The sequence below is a fragment of the Panthera onca genome, chromosome B2 (assembly GCF_046562875.1).
Source record: "Panthera onca isolate mPanOnc1 chromosome B2, mPanOnc1 haplotype 2, whole genome shotgun sequence".
NCBI classification, from domain to species: Eukaryota; Metazoa; Chordata; class Mammalia; order Carnivora; family Felidae; genus Panthera; species Panthera onca.
This window is the reverse complement of record NC_138343.1, coordinates 33,761,985-33,781,795: the sequence shown is the minus strand read 5'-3', so window position 1 is coordinate 33,781,795 and position 19,811 is coordinate 33,761,985. Positions and strand designations below refer to the sequence as shown.

Genomic DNA, 19,811 nt, shown 5'->3' with positions numbered 1-19,811 from the left:
AAGGCTTTGGGCAAGTTATCTGACCTCTCTGAGCCTCAATTTCCCCACCTGTAAAATGCGAATAATAACATCCACCTCTCAGGGTTGCCATGAGAATTAAATAACAGGGAAGTTGTGGGGCGTAGAATAGATGCTCAGTAAACACTTTTGGGTGATACTAATAATAGTCCTTGCTCATGTGCCAAGCTCTTGATCCTCACAACAACCCTATAAGTTACATCTTATTATTATTCCTGTTTTACCAACACAGGAACTGAAACACTGTGAGGTGAACAAACTTGACCAAAGTCACCCAGTTGGTAAGTGGCAGAATGTACTTTCCTAGCCACTGCACTCCACTTCACTCCTGAGACTTATAACTGGACTTGAGGAAGGAAGAGAGGACGTGGCAGGAGAGATGGACGGCAGACCTGATCAAGGATTCACTCCAAGGGCAGTTTTTATTTAGAAACGTGCCTCTACAGCTTGGTGGCAGTCTGAGGGCACATGCCGCTGGCTTGCTTGCTTGTTTGGTCTCTTTTCCAGCCCAGGGCATAGGGTCCTTGGGGTTAAGGCACAGGATCAAGTTCTCAAGGATCAACATCCCAGACAGCCTCAGTGGTCAGGGGTCTGGGGCTGGTGCCCAAAATAAACAAGGCTCCGTTCTGGACTGTTTCATGGTTAGAGGGCCTGGGCTCCTGGCACCAGGTCCTCAGCTCCCTCTTCTGCAGGGGTTGGCATCACCCACAGGCCAGCTGTGGCCAGGTTCTGGTGGGTATGAGGTTGGGGGGTGGGGAAGGGGATAGCAGAGGCTAATTTTCTGGCGATGGGTCCAGTTTATCTTCCTGGGGGGTGGAAGCCGAGATGGGAGCCTCATCCCCACCGTTGAGGGACTTCAGCTGCTCACTGCTGCTGGGTGAGGGGGTCCTGTTGCCCTGGGATCCCCAGCGGGTCAGGCGCTTTAAGGAGGAGTCACGGCGGGCAAGTGGAAGGGGCTGGAAGCCTGTGAAGGAGCTGCTGGTGGTGGGACGCTTGTCTGGCAGAGAAAAGGCAGCCGTGTGTAAGGAGAAAGGTACGTGCAAAGGGGACAGGTTGTAGGGCCTTGCCTCAGTCCCTGGGGTAAAGGAGAACCTCCTGACCTTTGATCCCCTGCAGACTCTGTAGATCTGGAGGTATCCCTTTCTCCTTCCCTTCCCTCTCCCCACTCCAGACAAAGCTCCAGGGTCTACCCCTTCTCACCTCCGGGCTCAATTGGATGCATGAGTCGGTTCATCTGAACATTCCAGTGTTTCACATTGGTGCTGGCCTGGCGCAGCTTCTTCTGGGCAGCCTGTGGGGGACAGGGCCAATGGGGAGTGGGTCAGAGACCCACTGAACAGACCATCCTAAACAGGGTGCCTTGACCTTTTCAGGTTTGCAGGCCCCTTAGAATCTGACAAAAGCTATTGATCACCTCCCCAGAAAAACTCACACATGTTCATAAAGAGTGAGATATGTGAACAGAGTTAGCTTCCAGTTTCAGGGGTCTCGTGGTTCCCCAAAGGGTCAAAAATAATCATAATTATGGTTTCCATTCATTAAGCAGCTAAGATGTGCAAAGCATATTTATTATTTTAGTTAACCTCCAGAGCAGAGGTGAACAACAAGGAAGGGCAAAAGAGGTTAAGTGACTTGCCCAGGGACCGACGTTGACCACCGCACCACACCACCTCTGCAGGACCTAATGCAAAAGCTCTACTCCACTGCTCACCCAGCCATTAGCAGTGGTTGTAGGGTGAGGGAACCACGGAGGAACTTTCCCTTTCCATGCTACATATTTCCGTGTTCAAATTTTTTACTATGACCATGTCGGCCAACAAAGCGAATAAAATGACATTAATAAGAACATCAAAAATTGTAAAAGAACAACAACGACGACGACGATGACATCAACCCCTCTTCCACGGAGATTAGAGCCAAGGTATAGGGACAGCAAGGGAGGGGGCTTGGAAGAGTATGAGAACATTTTGCGCAGATCAATAACCATGAAGCAAATAGCAGCTAATGTTCCCTCCGCACTTTCTACATGCTAAATACCACATATCATCTCCTTTGGTCTTCATAACAATGCTGTTACCGGTCCCCTTCCCCGGGTGAAGGACTTGAAACTCAGAAAGGTCAGGCAACCGGCCTGAGGCCACACAGCCAGGAAGGGTTTCAGGGTTTTCGGGGTTTCAGGGAAGGCTCCGGCTCCTGCGGGTTAAGGCGCTCACCCCGCCGGCCTCCACCCTCTGCCACTGCGGGCCTCACCTCCACGTCCTCGTCGGCCCTCTGCCGGTTCTGCCGCACCTCCTCCAGCTGCTGCTGGGCTCGCTGCAGGGAGCGGCTCTGCAGCGCCATCTCCTGCTGCAGCTCTTGCTTCTCCTGCTGCGCCCGCTCGATGTAGCGCTCCTGCTCCTCTTTCAGCTGCAGCAGCTGCTTCAGCTTCTCCTCCTCCTCCTCCAGCAGTCTGCCGGGCGCACACTGTGTCGTCTCCACGGCCGAGGCACCTCGCGGGTGCCCCGCCAGCGGGACGCTGGGGAGTCAGGGAGGGGAACCAGGAGGGGTCCCGCTCAGTCCTACCTGGTCTGGGCTAGGCGCACAGCCTCCTCATCCCGCCGCGCTTTCACCTCCAGTTGCAGGGCCTCCTGAAGCCTCTGCTGCATCTCCTCCAGCTCTTGGATGCGCTGCCGCTGCCGGGCAGCCTCCTCCTTCTTCAGTTCCATCTCGGCTTGCATGGAGGCCCGGGCCTGCACGGGGACACAGAGCCGCGTCCATGGGGGCACGGCGTGGGGCAGGGAGGGCCGCCGGTAGGCTGCCCTTTCCCCAGGGCTCCGCTAGGCTGGCCCAACTAGCTGTCTCCCGGTGAGGGTCTGGGGGGGCTCCTTCATGTTGGGGTTTCCTGATCTGACCCCTTTCCGGGAGCCTGACTAGGTCAGATAATGGTCAGTGAACAGAGGCTACATGGGGGAAAGGGGCTCGTCACCCCCTGCCTAGCACCAGCCTTAATAATCAGTATTATGTCCTATTAATATTAGGCATTATAACTATAATTAAGGCTAGTACTAGGCAGGGAGTGACTATAATTATAATAATTGTTGTAACAACTAAAGGTGTTCCTTCACTTGATCCTCACCATACCTCTAAGAGCACAGTTCTGTTAGCACCAACATGTCACTGATAAGTAAATGAGGCACAGAGAGGCTAACTTGCCTGAGATCACGAGGCTCCTAAGGGGCAGAGCTGGGATTGAATCCAGGTGTCTGTAACTCCAGTTCTAGATCTCTTAAATCCTATATCTAATTCACCTACATGCCTATCCGCCTCCACATTCGTCCCTCCTTCCTCCCATCCTGCGTTCCCCGAACTGGTTCCACTGTAAACTTAGATCAAGTGTAGTCCAACCTAGTCCAGCGTGGGTCCAAACTCATCCCCAAACGCCGTCTTTAGTTGCCCCGCCTCCAGCCAAGGCGTCCGAATTCTACACCTGTAGCACTCAGCTCCCAGCCCCACCCCGTCTTCCATCTCCAGCCATCACTTGGATAGGTTCCTCCTGCACTCCCACCCCTTATCCTGCCCCTGGCACTGGCCCTGTCCCATACGCTTGTTTCATTCAGGTGCACAGGCTCTGTTCCAAGGCCCTCATTCCAAGCCCCGCCTCCACGCACCTCCTTCCCCAGCCCGTGGGCTCCGCCCCCGGCCCAGGCCCCGCCCCCGGCCTTCAGCTCTCTAGCCGGGTCTCCCAGCATCTCTCTGCCAGCTGTCCCCCGCCGGGTGCGGTCCCCACCTGCTCCGCCTCGCGCAATTGGCCCTCGAGGGTCTGCTGCAGCTCGCGGTGCTGGCTGCGGCGTCGTTCCTCCTCCTCCTGCAACAGGCGCTCGGCTTGCCGCTGCGCCTCCTGTAGCAACTCCAGCTCCTGCAGCTTCCGTTCCTTCTCCTCCTGCAGCTGCTGCAGCCGCAGCAGCTCCTCCTCCTTGGCTGCCCGGCGCCGCTCCCGCTGCTCCCGCTGCTCGCGCCGCTTCTGCTTCAGGTCCTTGTGCAACGACGTCTTCCCCTCCGCCTGCAGCCGGATCGCGGTCTGGATGGCTGCGGCGGGAGAGGGAGGGGGTCAGCAGAAGGCTAGCCGGGGGCAGCGGGGTCCTCGAGGTGGTCCACCTCCGGAAAGGGGCCTTAGGAGTTGCTCGAGTCAGTCTCCGGCCTCCCGCTGGACAGTGTTACCACCCCCTTGTCACTAAGGAGGCGACCCAAGCCAGCCGGCGGCGAGCACTCACCAGCTGTCCATTCCTGGCGCTGGCGTGTGTCTGAGGCGCTCATCTCGTACGTTCGGGAGGCTGTCTTCACACAGAACATGCAGCGCTTCCCCTCTCGGTCGGGCAGCACCTGGGAGAGGGCAAGTGGCCCCAGATACGCTGGCTTCACTGGGGTCAGGGCCACACCGGCCGCAGAGACGCTCCAGTTCCATCCCCTACCGGTCCTCGCTGACCATCCACCCTGGGCACCGCTCCTACTCTGCCAGGAGCCTGGATGGCTTGGCATGGGGGTTAGTTATGGGCGTACTGTGTCCCCATAACTCTTGTAGTCCCCGCTCTTTGGAGGTAGGGCGGGGCCGTTTTCATCTTGGTATCTCTCCATGGGGCCTAGCATGTAGCCCATTACTGAGTGCTTATGCAGATCATTCTTGAACACCTCCTGTGACACGGTCCTCACTATCCAAATCATTCATTTTCACATAGCCCTGCCTGTTGAGAAAGTTCTCCACTCATTCATTCCACAGATATTTTGGAGTGTCTACTGCAGACAGCTTATTGTTCTAGGCATTTAGGATACCGAGGTGGAGGTGTGCCTAACAGACCGAAATCCCTGCCTCCCCTAAGTCATATTCTAGCGGAAAATAACAGCTACCACATATTGAACTTCTTATGCTCTAGAGGCCGTAGTAGTGCTATATGTGCATCATTTTTTTCACACCTCCCAAACAACCTTGCCAGGCAGGCATTATTGGCTCCACTTTACAGAAAAAGAAACTGAGGCTCTCACAGGTCGTGGCGCGTGCCCAATTCACACTGCCTGTTAGTGGTGGGGCTCAGCTTTCTGCCCAGATCTATGCTCTGTCCTCAGCGACACCTGTTTTCTCACGTGACAAAAAATGGGCAGAGCCTAGGATGATTTTTAAAAATGTAAAACAACAAATGTTGATGAGGATGTAGACGGTGGAACCCACGTACACTGCTGGTGAAAATGTAAGGTGGTATGGCTGCTATGGAAAGCAATTTGGCTATTCCTTAAAAAGTTAAACAGCATTTCCATATGATCTCGCAATTCTACTCCTCAGTGTGTACCCGGAGAAGTGAAAACATATGTCTACCCAGAAACTTCTGTATGGATGTCCAAACCAGCATTATTCACAACAGCAAAAAGACGGAAACAACCCGTTGTCCATTAATGAATGAGTAGATAAACAAAATGTCTGTCTACACAATGGAACATTATTTAGCCATAAAAAGGAGTGAAGTTCTGATCCACACCACAGCATGGTTGAACCTTGGAACATTATGCTGAGTAAAAGAAACCAGTCACAAAGGGACAAATATTATATGATTCCATTCTACTCCAGGTACCTAGAACAGGCAAATTTATGGAGACAGAAAGTAGAAAAGAGGTTAGCAGGGGGTGGGGGAGGGGATGAGTTATTTTTTAATGGGTAGAGAGTTTCTGTTTGGGATGATGAAAAAGCTTTGGAAATAGTGGTAATGATTACACACATTGTGGATGTACTTAATGCTATGAACTGTACACTTAAATGGCAAATTTCATGATAGATGTGTAGTTTTTACTACAATTAAAAAAAGTTTAATGTTTACTTACTTCTGAGAAAGAGTGAGACAGAGAGAGAGAGAGAAAACATGAATCGGAGAGGGGCAGAGAGAGAGGGAGACACGGAATCCGAAGCAGGCCCCAGGCTCTGAACTGTCATCACAGAGCCCGACTGGGGGCTTGAACCCACAAACCATGAGATCATGACCTAAGCGGAAATCAAGAGTCAGACATTCAACCGACTGACCCACCCAGATGCCCCTCCCCCCACTTTTTACCACAATTTAAAGAATTGTTTTAAGCCACTAAAATAATAACGGGACAGAGCCAAGGGAGGGAAAGGAGAGGGATGTGGAGAAAGATGAAGGAGGTATATAGAGTTGTCAAAGGGAATGGAATTTGGGTGAAGGAGAAAAACTTTTCAAGAGGATTCCTAGAACATTTTGCTGTGTTGTGTGAGGCATAAGCCATCCCTTCTGAAACCGTTAGCAAAATTCACACCTGTGTTCTACCCCATCACCGTCTCCCTCACCTCCACGCAGCACTGTGCGTCCAGTGGGATGGTACCCCTTTTCTCCTTGCACTCTTCACTCCCAAAATAGCAGAGGCAGCTGGGCTGCAGCTGGAACCAGCGTTCTGTCCAGTTCCTCCTCAGGTGCCCTCGCTTCCACAGGTAGCCCTGCCAGCCAGAGCAGAGAAAGTCAGAGGCCTCACTGGCACGCCCCATCCACCCCAGCTGGGGGTCCTCCTCCAGTTCCCAGCTTGGCCTGACCTGCTTCAGGACATCTTGGATGAGTTCCTGATAGACTTCATGGATGGCCATGCTGAGAGTGTCCCGCCCCACACCTCGAAGGCAGCGCCCCGAGTTGAAGAGTTCCAGGAACTGCCAGACGCTGAGCCCTCCGCTGGTCTGGGCTGCCTGGGCTTCCTGGGCCAGCAGCTCTTCCAGCTCACCCAAGCCCACCTCCAAGCTCATGCTGCTGAGCACCTTCTTCAGCAGGTATTCCACCTGGAGGAGAACGAAAGCCTGGTGGCTGCAGCAGGCAGTGTTGCCTGCGACAATACCAGAGGGTGCCCCCTCTCGCTCCCCAGAGCCTAGACAGGGGTGACCAGGTACAGGGAGTGGGGGACCAGAGGACTAAATGTTGGTGGAAACCAGGGTAGATTTGGGAGGGAATCCTGGAGCCCCAACCTCAATTCAGGCATCCCCTTCCCCTCCCCAACCTCCAGTCCCATGTCCCACTCCTTCATGCTTTAAATTAAGGGCAGGGTGAAGGCCGAGGGCTAGGGGCCAGGCAGAGGCAGCAAATCATAGAATACATCAGAGGGGGTGCAAGGGCCCTGTCATCCAATACCCTTACTTTGCAGATGACAACACTGAGGCCCAAAGGGGGAAGTGACTTGTTCTAAATCATACAGCAAGTTGGTGGCAGCAAGAACTCGATTCAGATCTCCTGAATCCCATCTGAGTCCTTATTCCAAGCCCAAGCTCCAACCCAGAGGATCCTTCCCTTATGGGAGGTTAAGGGGATTGGGGGTGGTGGTAAGCAGGGCAGGGACAGGAAACCTGCTACAGAGGAACAGGAAGTAGTGGTTGGGGTACATCCTGCTGCAGTTTGTTCATACATGTTGATCGCAGCAGCAAACAGCCTTCTGGCCAATGAGGGGCCACCTTGCCCTGACAGGAGTCTGACAGGGGTGCTGAACCAAGTGTAGAGAGACACATGTCCCTTTCCTGCCCCAGCAGCTTCTTGGGAAACTCTCTTGCTCTGGAGCCTCCTGGGTCTCAGCTGGGAGTGGGGGGGGGGGGGGGTGGTGTACCAGTTCAGGGATTAGATATTTCCCTCACCCTTCCCACAAACAGAAGCAAGGAGACAAATCTGAGTGCAGTTGGATGTGCCAGGACTTGTAAACACGGAGGATTCCTCCCCTCTATACCTTAAGACCTAAATTGACCCTGGCATCTTCATAGTCACCAAAAGGTCAGGAGAAGGCTGAACAGATGGGGGAGAGAGGTGGGAAGTGGGTTGGGGGGCACCTGAGTTGAGGCAGTAGAGCCTCTACTCCCAGCATACCCTCTCTGGAGCCCTGATTTGGGTTGGCCCTGGCTCTCCCCAAATTACAGAAGACAGGAAGGGAAAAATCTAGAGCCAGAGCCAGATTTGGTTGCCCCACCCCCCTGGGGTAATTGGACAGCTATCCCAGGAAAGTCTCCCTTCCTCTCATATAGTACCCTTCTCAGACTGCTACGGTGCCTTAAATCCTGCCATTTGATCTTAAATGGTTTTCATTTTTAAAAGCCCAGTAAGGTATCAGGCATTTACAGCTCTGTGTACATAGAATCTACAGGTCATTTTCCTACTTTGAGGGTTAACAGAGGCTTGAAGTAAGTGTAGTTTTGGTTCTCCCTGGGGGACGGCACAATTATTCTGGTCCGGGCAATTCTAGCATCTGGGGACAGCTGGGGGCAGAGAAGCACCAGCATGGGAAGACCAAGAAGAAGGGGGTTGTGGGAAAGTTGCAGAGATGATTCATGGTTTTGCTGAGGCCTGGCCCCAGTGATTCTGGGGCTGCCATTACCCTCACCTCATCAGGAACCATGATCAGAGGGTACTTGTCCTCAGACAGGAAGTTGAAGAGGCACCAGAGGCGGAAGGCATCCTCATTGGAGAGCATGCTGTTCCCGTTGCTGTCCACCCGATAGTTCTTCTTGGCCGTCAGGGTCCAACACAGCTCATCAAAGTGCTCCTTAACGAAAGCCCCCTCCTCCACCTGCCACCAGGCCTGCATGTCAGCCCAAAGGCCGCCCCATCCTTGCTCTACCACCAAACAAGACTGCAGCTGCTTTCTTGGGGTCACCTACTCCCCTGCTCCCTACCCTGCCAAGTTGGGGCTCTAACTTGAGGAATCCCTGAACTGCTTACCAGGTAACTAGCTGATTCCACACCTCCCACACCAATCCACACCCACCCGAGTCCCCTGCCAACAGAGAAACACTAGCCCCTCAGCCCAGGGGAAAGAGAAGCGGAGGCCAAGGGAGGATGGACAATCAAGAAGAGAAGAGAGTGACAGCTGGGAGGAGCAGGAGGCACAGCACTGGGGAGGCTGGAGAGCCTTCTGTAAAGGTTACAGCTGGAAATGGGGGGTGAGCCTAGGTAGGAATGGGGTGGAAGTGTGGAGGCTGAGGTGAGGGAGATTGAGGGTGAGTTAAGGGAAGCAGGGAGGGGGACAGGGGGCTGCAGTGTGAAAGAAGGAGCTGGGAGGGTGGGGATGGACAGTGGGGACAGAAGTGGGGGTTTATAGGTGGGAGGAGTTGGGGTGGCAGTGTATTGGGGTGCTGGCCAGACTGGGGAGTGGGGAGAGGTTAGAGGTGCCCCCTCAAGCTAGGCCCCACCTTGTCCAGGATGTACTTGTTGAGGTAAGGCATGTATCCTTGGCTGGACACGGGGCCATCGTCATCGTCCCGGAAGTGCTCCTCCAGAGCCACAGGGTCGTGGGGGATGTGCAGGACCGTGTACAGGTTGTGGGACAGCACCTGAGACAGAGTGGCAGTTTGCCTTCCTGTGCCCCAACCAAAACTGGGCCAGAGGACTGTTCCCACCTCCTGGCTTGTCCCCATTCCCATCCTGGCTAAGTCCTCTGCACACATGATGCAATTCAATCATAACTAAAACTTACGTATTTATATAGACAACGGAATACAATTCAGTCATAAAAAAGAAGGAAATCTTGCCATTTGCAACAACGTGGGTGGAACTTGAGGGCACTATGCTAAGTGAAATCAGAGAAAAATATATACCATATGATCTCACTTACATGTGGAATCTAAACAACAAATAAACACCCCCTCCCCCGCAAGCTCACAGATACAGAAAGCAGACGTGGTTACCAGGGGCAGGGGGTAGGGAGGTAGGTGGAATGCATGAAGGGGGTCAAAAGGTACAACTTCCAATTATAAAATAAGTTATGAGGATGTAAAGTATAACATGGAGACTATAGTTAATAATACTGCATACGTATTTGAAAGTTGCTAAGAGTGGATCTTAAAAATTCTCATTACAAGAAAAAAGTTGTAAAAAAAAAAGAAAAGAAAAAAGTTGGGTAAGTATGTATGGTGACAGATGTTAACTAGACATTGTGGTGATCATTTCACAATATATACAAATATCACATCATTATGCTGTATACCTGAAACTAAGATGTTATATGACAATTATACTTCAATAAAAAACAAAAAACAAAGAAACCTAAAACGTATACCCTTACTATGCACTAAGCACACTGAGTGAAGTACTTTACACATAATTCATTTAATCCCCATAACAACTGTTAATATCCCCATTTTACAGATGAGGTGAAAGAGCTGGGCTTCAAACCCACGCAGCCATGTTCTTAGCCACTTCGTTAGGTAGGGATGTCCTCTTTCTACAGACAAGGACACTGAGGCTCAAGGGATTCAATAACTTCCCCAAGGATTCACAGTAAGCAAGAGTCTGGGATTCAAATCCAGCTCTGAAGATCCCAAAGCCCAGGTGCTTCCCAGGATGCTGGGCTATCTATCAGCAGGGAGGTGGCTGTCACACCAGGGCAGAAGCCTCCAATGTCTCATCATTTCCATCAAAGACTCAGTGTTCGGGCTGCAGTGTGCCTAGCTCCGGGAAAGGCAAGTGCAGTTCCAGTCACTGCCCTTCAAAGATGGAAGGGAGCTGGAAAGGGCTCAAAGAAGGGTCACGAAAAATGGTCTGTGACATGTGGAGGAAAAGGCCTAGAAGGGATGGTGGCCATGGTGGTGTGGAGGGGAAACACGGGTTGGTTAACAAACCCATGATATAAGAACAAAGAGGTTGAAGTTGGAACAAGAGCAGGAAAAAATAAAACTGCCTCGGGTAGTTCTCTTTATAGCACTTATCACAGTGGTAATGATGAAAATGGTCATTATTGCACACCTACTATGTGGCAGCCACTGTATGAGGTGCTTTCTATACCCCATGTCTAAAATCCACAACTGCGATACACAGATATAATTATCCCCGTTATTTATTTATTTATTTAAAAAAAATTTTTAACGTTTATTTATTTTTGAGACAGAGAGAGACAGAGCATGAATGCGGGAGGGTCAGAGAGAGAGAGGGAGACACAGAATCTGAAACAGGCTCCAGGCTCTGCACCGTCAGCACAGAGCCCGACGCGGGGCTTGAACTCACGAACGTGAGATCGTGACCTGGGCCAAAGTCGGAGGCTCAACCGACTGAGCCACCCAGGCGCCCCGGTCCCCGTTTTTTAGATGAAGGTGCTCAGCCTTGGAGAAGTTGAGAGTAAGTGGCCGAGCTGAGGCTGGAACCAGGTGTGCCTCCCTATTAAAATACTGACCCTGAGACTCTTTCTCCAGGTAGATGGTGAACTCTGGAGGCAAAGTTTCTGTTCATTTCTACCACCCAGCCCCTATGTCCTCTTTTGCACACTGAAGGCAGTCAACAAATGCTGTGTTTAAGGGCTGCTTCCACCCACCAACAGTTAAGCTTAGGGTCAGGTCCTGAGGCAGGAGCTGGCAACACCCCAGGGATGGTACCATGCCAAGTCTTCACTTCTTTATTCTCTTATGAGAGAAGATGGGACAAAGGATTGACACTTGCCCCCAGTATTCTGCTGGGCCTCAGGCTCGACTTAACAAAGAGGGAAGTTGGAAGACCCAGCAAGAGGGTGTTTCTGTTTTCGCTCATACCTCTCTGGGAAGCCATCCCTGACCCCACCCCAACCCTGGTTCCCGTGCTCTTCATATCATCTCATGTGCCATATTTGGTTTTGCTTCTCTTGTTCTAGAGGACATCTTAAGTTTCTTCCTGATAAACTCTGCCTTCTTCTCCCTTATTTGGTAATGGAGCCCTGATTTTTCTTTGAGAAGCACCTCTCCCCCATTCTCAATATCTGCGGTAATTGACCCGTGTACCCTGACCCGACCTGGGGCAGGGGGTGGGCACATCAGAGTCACGGCGATTGGCTGAAGGAAAGGCACGTGACCAAACCTGGGCCAATAAAAATCAGCCCTACGATTTAGGCTTCCTCTAGTGGAAAGAGGTATACTTTGTTAAGCTGTTAGAAGGTAGACACCTTCACCCTCTACCCCTCAGTTTCATTGTCAGTAAAACAATGGGATAGTAACTGTCACCTGGAGAGGCTGTGAGGCTGGAAAGGATTATGGAGAGTGCCAGAGTTAGGTCTGCCCAGAGCTAATGTTAGTTCTCTTTCTGCGTAGAAAGTGCAATTAAAATTTTTTTTTCAACGTTTATTTATTTTTGAGAGACAGAGACAGAGCACGAGCAGGGGAGGGGCAGAGAGAGAGGGAGACACAGAATCCGAAACAGGCTCCATGCTGTCAGCATAGCGCCTGGCGCCAGGCTCGAACAAGGCAGTCATGAGAACTGGACCTGAGCCGAAGTTGGATGCTTAACCAACTGAGCCACCCAGGTGCCCCCAAAGTGCAATTTTTTAACCTCACATATGGACATAGATCTTGACTGATATCAGGTACTGAAGAGACTATGAAGAAATGGGGATTTGAATGCTCTACTGCTGAGGTGTGAATTAATCTCTCTGGAGGGCAAGAACCTATCAAACTTAAAATTGGGCATGACCCCCAAATTTCTAATCATCTAACCTATAGATGCTCAAGGGAACAGAGCTACATGTACAAGAATGTTCACTGAAGCATTGTTTATAATATGAGGAATTGGAGACAGCTAGGCTTCTTCAGTAGGGGGACAGGTACACCGTGTCATGGACCTATGCGTGGTTGGAAATATTTTACCTCTGACACTTGTGTGCTTATGGGCAAGTGGTTTAACATCTCTAAGACCTTATCTCCTCTGTGAGAATAATAAGGGGGCCTACTCCAAAAGGTTTCTTAGGGGCGCCTGGGTGCCCTCAGGCTGTTAAGCATCTGACTCAAGTCATGCTCAGGTCATGGTCTCACAGTTCATGAGATGGAGCCCCCACTCCCTGCTGAGTGTGGAGCCTGCTTGGGACTCTCTCTCTCCCCTGCTCTCTGCCCCTCCCCCACTTATGCTCTGTCTCTCTCTCTCAAAAAATAAACAAATAAATAAATAAATAAACATTAAAAAAATTCCCAGAGGTGCCTGGGTAGCTAAGTTGGTTAAATGTCTGACTCTTGGTTTTGACCCAGGTCATGATCTCACAGTTTGGTGGGTTCCAGCCCCGCATTGGGCTCTGCGATGGCAGCGTGGAGCCTGCTTTGGATTCTCTGTCTCCCTCTCTGTCTCCCCCTCCTGCACTTGCACTATCTCTCTCAAAATAAATTAACAAACAAACATAAATAAATAAATAAATAAATAAATAAATAAATTTCCAAAGGTTTTTTTTTTTTTTTTTTTTTTTTTTAGAATGAAGAGGTCAGCATAGCACCTGGTAGGGAGCTCATTGTTTAATAAAAGTTGTGTGCTATTTTTATTATTATGCTTTTATGAACACACATGGAAAGATATGCATAATATACTGGTTGGTGAAAAAAAAACAAGCTGTAGAGTGGAATGTTTGTAAAATAAATGTGTGCAAAGATTAGGTTGAACCATAGCAAATTGCAGTTTTAATAGGTTGAAACAATAAAATGTCAGCAATTTCATATGGCCCAACCTAATGTGTTTATTTGTATATAGGAAAAATCTAGAAGACTCAGCAGACTGTTAACAGCTATCACCCCACCATCCTTCCCCAGGGAGGGGAGGAACTTTCATCATATTTAACATTACGTTTGTCTTTGAATTTTTTTTAAACCAGTAACATGTTTTACTTGAATAAATTTCATCTTCTCTAAAATTATATTCTACTACACTCTGAATTCTTTTTTTTAACCAAGAGGATTTGTTTTTATGACAAAAATTTAAAGCCACAGAGATAAAAAAACAAAGAGTGCCATTAACCACTAATGCACCCTGTTATTAAGTTGGTCTATAATGACATTTATTTGCTATTCCCTTTTTGTGCGAGCATTTCTGGGTGTTCTACATTCCTTGAGGGCAGCAAGGACTCTAAGCTCAGGCCTGATTCCAGAGTTCAGTACCATGTCCCCCACAAGATAAATGTTTTTGTCTGACTCAAGTCTAACTTACATGCTCCAATGGTTTCCCATTTTTCTCAGAGTAAAATTCCAAGTCCTTCCAGAGGCCTCAGGCCCCATATGACCTGGCCTCCTGCACCTTCTCTGACTTCATTCCTCTTGCTCACTCCTCTGCCAGGCACACATTTGCCTCAGGGCCTTTGTACTTGCCATCCCTTCAGCCTGGAACATCCTTCTTCCAGGTGCAGGCATGGCACATACTCTCTTCTTCTTCCCGTCTTTAACTGAGATGTCACCTTCTCAAGACCACCTTATTTAAATCTATAACCCCATCCCCTCTACCCCAACCCCCCACTCTCCATCCCCATTTCTGCTTTATTTACTCTCATGTCATGGATCATCTTCTATCACGTGATACATTTGTACTTATTTTATCATCTGTATTTTCTGACTAGGATGGTAGCACCACCATGGGGGGATTTTTGTCTGTTTTATTCACTGCTGTATCATGGGTCTGGCACCTAAGAAACTCAGTAAATATCTGTTGAATGAAATTAAACGCTTCATGGGAAGAAGTGTGAGAAATACAAAGTCAGGCAGACATGTACTGAATCTCTCTGAGCAAATTAACCTCACTGGGACTTAGTTTTTGTATCTCTAAAAACAGCATTCAAAGAGATGCTGTGCAAACCCCCTTCCCACCCCCGGATGGAACCTGCCACACGGCAGTGCAGTTATTTGAGCTGTTCCTCACTTCGGTTCATTCGTCCACACTGTCCTCTAAGACATACCTTCCTCACCTGTACCTTTTGCCAGTGGAATCTGAGGGGCCCGGGACAGAGGCTCCAATCCCTGTGAGCCGTCAGGTGTCGGGACCAGAAGCAATTAAGGCTCCAGACACTCAGGGCTCAGGGCTTCTCCCCCAGAGAGCTCGGTAGACCTCAGACTGCCAGGCTTCCTGTGCCTGGGTGCTGGTTGGGGCTAGAGGTGGTGAGAGGGTGTGACCAGGGGAGGGTCAGGCTGGAAAGGAAATGGCAGGGGCGGAGGCCAGAATGCGCAGGAGCTCACTGGGCTGATTTCAATCAATCCTCAGCCCTGGAGGCAGGGACTCTCATTATCCTCCTTTTACAGATGAGGAAATCAAGGCTCAGAGAGGTTAAGCATCTTGCTGGAAGTCTGCCTCTAAAGCCCTACTCTTGATCTCTCTGCTACATTAGCTCTGGCTGAGCATCACAATCACCTGGGGAGCTGGTGAAACTGAAATACGCTGGGGCCCGCCCAGACTTACTGACTCAGAGTTTCCAGGGGTGGGGTCCAGGTGCCTGTAGTTTTCACAAGCCGTCATTCAGGCTCCCTCACAGAGGACTCTCACAGTCTCACCCCCAACCCAGGCAACCTCTGACCTCTGAGTTGACAGCAACTGACCTTTGAGAGGTTTCATTTACCCACTGTTTCCTGTGGAGGCATGTGGGGAAATGGTTCTCCTCTAGGGGCTTGTGAGTTCCCTAAAAACTCAAGTGTGGGGATGGGGCAGGTGCCAGGGCCCATGGTCTTGCGGTTCCCAGACTTCGCTCGGGAACTCAGATATGAGGGGTTTGGGAACCCATAAGGAGCACCAACTAATGGCTGCAAAGACAGTACATAATCTCTCTTTCCTATACGGCCTATCGTTTTTTAAGTGTATCTCGGTGTCAGGAGATACTTTTAAATTATATAGATCCTTTAAAGAGTTACAACCAGCAGATAATAAAGTATAACTACTATCAGGAGGGAGGAGCCCTGGGGATTTCAAAAAGGTGAGAATCTCTGAATGAGTTGTGCGCCTGCTGAGAGCAAGAAAGGGCTAGAAGGGGCTGAGGGCAGGCACCAAAGAAAGAGGCTCAGAAAAGGGAAAAGAGAGGCTGCATCAAGGATCAATTTCACCTACTTGATGTACTTTGTCAAAATTTATTTTAGTAGAAAAAAAACCCCTTTTTATCTTAGTAATCTAGCTGGATAGCTTGGAGATCCCCAGTTCAACCCACTGGCTTTACAGATGAGAAACTAGAAATTCAGAGATGGGCAGTCACTTGCCCAAGGTCACCTAGCTGGGAAGGAGTTTAGAAGTCCAGGCCTATGTGGCTCTGAGTCAAGTGTTCTGCACACCACGAAATCATCCTCCCTCTGCCCACCATCCTAGGCTGGGGAGGCCAGCAGTAGGTAGGGGTCAGAACAAAAAAGCTGAAGATCGCAGCCAGCAGGTTCCTGGACTGGAGTTGTTCTTAACCTCCCCTCCACAGAGGAGAAGGCTGCTGTCCCTCTCCTGAGGCAGAGCCTGAAGCTCAGGAGCCTGAAAGACCTAAAAAAGTCAAGTGGGGGGGGGGGGGTGCCTGGATGGCTCAGTCAGTTAAGCGTCTGACTTCAGCTCAGGTCATGATCTCATGGTTCGTGAGTTCGAGCCCCACCTCAGGCTCTGTGTTGACAGCCTGGAGCCTGCTTCGGATTCTCTTTCTCCCTCTCTCTCTCTGCCCCTCCCCTGCTCATGCTCTGTCTCTCTCTGTCTCAAAAATAAATAAAACATTTAAAAAATAATAATAATAAAAAGCCAAGCGGGTAAGGCCCCAGCTCTTGCCTGTCAAGGGGAAGGGGTAGGCCTGCTGCCTCCTGAGATCTCATCGAGCCAGAGACTTTCTGCTCCATCCACATCCCCAGTCTCAGGCCCCTCACCCCCAATTCTCAGCTAATCCCCCACTAGGCTCAGAACCAAGACTGCTCCCCTAGGGAAGAGGAGTCCTCAACTCCTGGCAAATTTTGTGCTCAATCTAAATCCATCCTGGGCAGCAGTGCCATTCATATTGGCTAACTGTACTTTCCTCAACTGGACAAAGGCCATTGTACTTTCTACAAGAATTCAGAGAGAGGAAGACTCATCTGCTCTGTCCTCCAAGTCTTCTCTTCTCCAGAGAAAACAATCCTGACTCCTTGGGTAATTCTCAGAGGGCTTGCTGACAGCCAGTGGCAGCCCTTCTCCCAACACATCAGGGAAGTGGTGACTGTCACAGACAGGCACAGCTTGCTGGGCTGGTTCAGTTCTCTGGCCTGGTCCCAACTGAGGACCCCAAGGCCAGGGACAGTGTTGGTGAGGACAGATTAATCCCAAGATCTTTTCCCTTCTCTCCCAAGTCTTTTCAGGGGTGGGGTTGGCCCCACTGGTATACCTCTCATCTGCTTCTTCCTCTGGCTTCTGACCACTTCTCTATTGCTCCTTTGCCTTTCCGGCATCCCCACCCCCAACACTATCACTACTTCCTCCTCTTCCAGTATCCACCACTATGGTCTTGGGAAAGAACTGCCTTCCCTATCTTTCTCGTGTGTGACATGGGCCTTACCACTTCTGCCCCACCCACCACCTGGTCCAAGACTCCTACCACTAGCACAGATTCTCAGAGTGGACGCATTTTCTGTTGAGTGGGGGAGAAATCTACCTTTGATCCTATGTGGCCAAAGCTGCTGGCAGTGGGCTCAGTTTGAGCTGTGAAGGGATACAGACAGTGGACAGTTCAAGTATGTAAGCTCCTAATATAACCTTCCCTGCAAATACCCAACCAGTGGGGATGAGGTGTGGGCATCGATCCAGTTGGGAGGCCAAGAAAAGAAGGTTAAGGTAGAAAGCCTTACTGGCTGATAGCCAGGAAAAGGGGACCCACCTGAGGGCTGTACCTTCCATAGATAGCCTGGAGAGGTTATAGGAGCTATAGGTAATAGAGAGGCAGAAAATGGTATCTTGGAGACAACAAACTATGGAGGTTGGGATTATTTCTATAAAATATTAATGAGAGTGGGAGGTGGATGCAGGGCACGGGTTGTTGCAGGGATGGATTTTGGATGATCTACTTTTCTTCTGTCTGTACTGAAGTCCCTGCTAGATGACATGATCTGCAATAAAATGATTTAAATAGAATGTAAGGAAGAACCTGCCTGTTGAGGAATCCTCCCAGATGATCAAAGGTGGTAACGGACTATCTTTCCTGGGGATGCTTGTAAGTCTGGCTAAGGGGTAGATTATGGGATAGGACCAGTTTGGCACATCCAAGTTTATTGCATTGAAATTCAGCAAAGTAGGAGGTTGGATTGGGGGTGGGGCATAGTGCCTATCCTGCCCCACTCATCTCTCCCAGGTTTCCAGGCATCTCCTACCTTAATCATTAAGAATGGAGGTTTCCTTGAGGCTACATTCCACCTTTGGGGGTGCCCAGATCGGACACCAGAAATTTAGGGCCTAGCTTCACGCGAGGCACATAGTTGCTCAGTAAACATGTGAATTGAATGAATGGTCCCTTAAGAGAGGTCACAGAGAACCGAGGCTTACCCTGTTCCTATCTCTCAGTGTTCCCTGGTTTCAGTGGCCTAGGGCCTTGCTTCTTCCCCACTAACTAGGGTGGAGAAGGCCACACTAAGCTAGCACTAGCGGAAGGGAGGAAACTTTTTGATCGCCTAGGAATTAATTGTCTAGGACCAAGTACTGAACCGTACATAGGACAATCACTGATGGAGCTCTTCCTGGGCTCAGATTCCACTCCCTCCCTACCTGAGGTCCCAAGGCCAAAGGGAACAGTTTCCCAACCTGGTGTGTGGGAGGAGGGGAGGCTGAGCTGGGCAGCAGCAGAACAGGGTCTTGGTCCTTGCCCCTTCCCAGTGCTGTTGCACCTGGGAGACAAGAGTTCAGAGGAGCTGTTCTCTGCCAAAGATGACCAAGTCAGCCTGGTTTGGAACTGGGAGAGGCTCTTTAAGCCACTCTCTCAGCTCCGGGAGGAAGTGACTGACAAGTACTAGCTAACTGTCTCTCTTCAAAACCAGGAGGAAGCAGCAGGAAGGAGTAGGGTGCGTGCCCAAGCTTCACTCTGGGGAGACGTGTGCTCAACACACGGAGTATGGGATGTCGCCTGGCCTGTTGGCCTTCAAAACCTAATGATGCCACCTCCACCCTCCCAAGAGTTGGGGGGGGGGGGGGGCAGGGCTCTGGGCAAAAGCTCTGCACGTACTTCCCTGGGGCCTCAGAACGTGGGCAGCAGGATCTACCAGGCTATGTTGTCCTGCTTACCCAGTACTGTCTCCCCTCCCCAGGCCTGGGCCTCTGGATGGCTGAGTGCCCAGGGAGCAGCACAGCGTTCATGCCTGGCTCCTGGGCTGCAGGGGCTGATGAGGCATGTCTGCCGGCCTCCCCTGGGCCCCGGGTGCCCCTCACCTTGAGCTGGGACTTGGAGACCTTGCCGCTCTTCTCCACGTCCAGTGCGGTGAAAGCGTACCAGATGGACTTAAGCAGCTCCTTGCGCAGGGCCATTGCTGAGGTGCCCGCCCGGCCCGGGGGCGGCTCTGACACCGAGATCCGGTTTCAGGAAATGCAAACGGCTGCAGAGACCGCAGAGGGGCCATGGCGCGGAGCAAGAGCTCCACCTGCCTGCTTGCATGGGGCTCCCCGTGCTGGCAGGAACCAGCCTGTTGCTCTTGCAGCGCTCAGTGGCCCCACTCTCTGCGTGGGACCTCGGCACCAGACCCTGGAAGGCCAGAGCCCTGGTTCTGTTCAGTGCAGCTCCCTAGGCGTGAGGCCCTTTAGAAGCCTCCTCAGCCTCACAACCTTCTGGGGCTTCCTGCGCTCCCAGAGGCAGCTTGCTGAGGGGGAAAAAGTAAGTCCACCCTCCTGACTGTAGAAGGGTGGCATTAGGGGATATCCTGTCTCAATTCCACACTTACCAGACAGGAGGCCTTGGATGAATTACTTAACCTCCTTGAGCAGTTTCCTCATAGTAAAGCAGTAAAAATACCCACGTCACAGAGTTGTAAAGTCCGGGGATGGATGTGAGGCAGAGCAGGCCCTGGATAAAGCACATCTTTTAGGGCCATCTAACACTGTGGTGGTGGGGCTCCTCCCAGGCGGAAGAAAACAAAGGCA

General features: G+C 50.9%; 1 protein-coding gene across 3 annotated transcripts; it reads right to left on the bottom strand.

Annotated features, from left to right (window-relative positions):
* Window positions 1–416: 416 nt before the first annotated feature.
* Window positions 417–19,799, bottom strand: DEF6 (DEF6 guanine nucleotide exchange factor). 3 transcript variants are annotated; one of them, XM_060615286.3, is made up of 11 exons: window positions 19,688–19,799; window positions 9,206–9,346; window positions 8,398–8,583; window positions 6,584–6,820; window positions 6,344–6,490; window positions 4,269–4,377; window positions 3,785–4,083; window positions 2,581–2,747; window positions 2,269–2,467; window positions 1,219–1,309; window positions 417–1,015 (listed from the first exon to the last, which is right to left on the bottom strand). In XM_060615286.3, the coding sequence occupies exons 1-11, from the start codon at window positions 19,760–19,762 to the stop codon at window positions 792–794; spliced, it is 1,875 nt and encodes a 624-aa protein (XP_060471269.1). In that variant the 5' UTR covers window positions 19,763–19,799; the 3' UTR covers window positions 417–791. The 3 variants fall into 3 exon arrangements, with proteins under 3 accessions (XP_060471269.1, XP_078302966.1, XP_060471268.1); XM_078446840.2 differs by lacking the exon at window positions 19,688–19,799 and adding an exon at window positions 19,613–19,674; XM_060615285.3 differs by lacking the exon at window positions 19,688–19,799 and adding an exon at window positions 19,107–19,547.
* Between the last annotated feature and the right edge of the window lie 12 nt (window positions 19,800–19,811).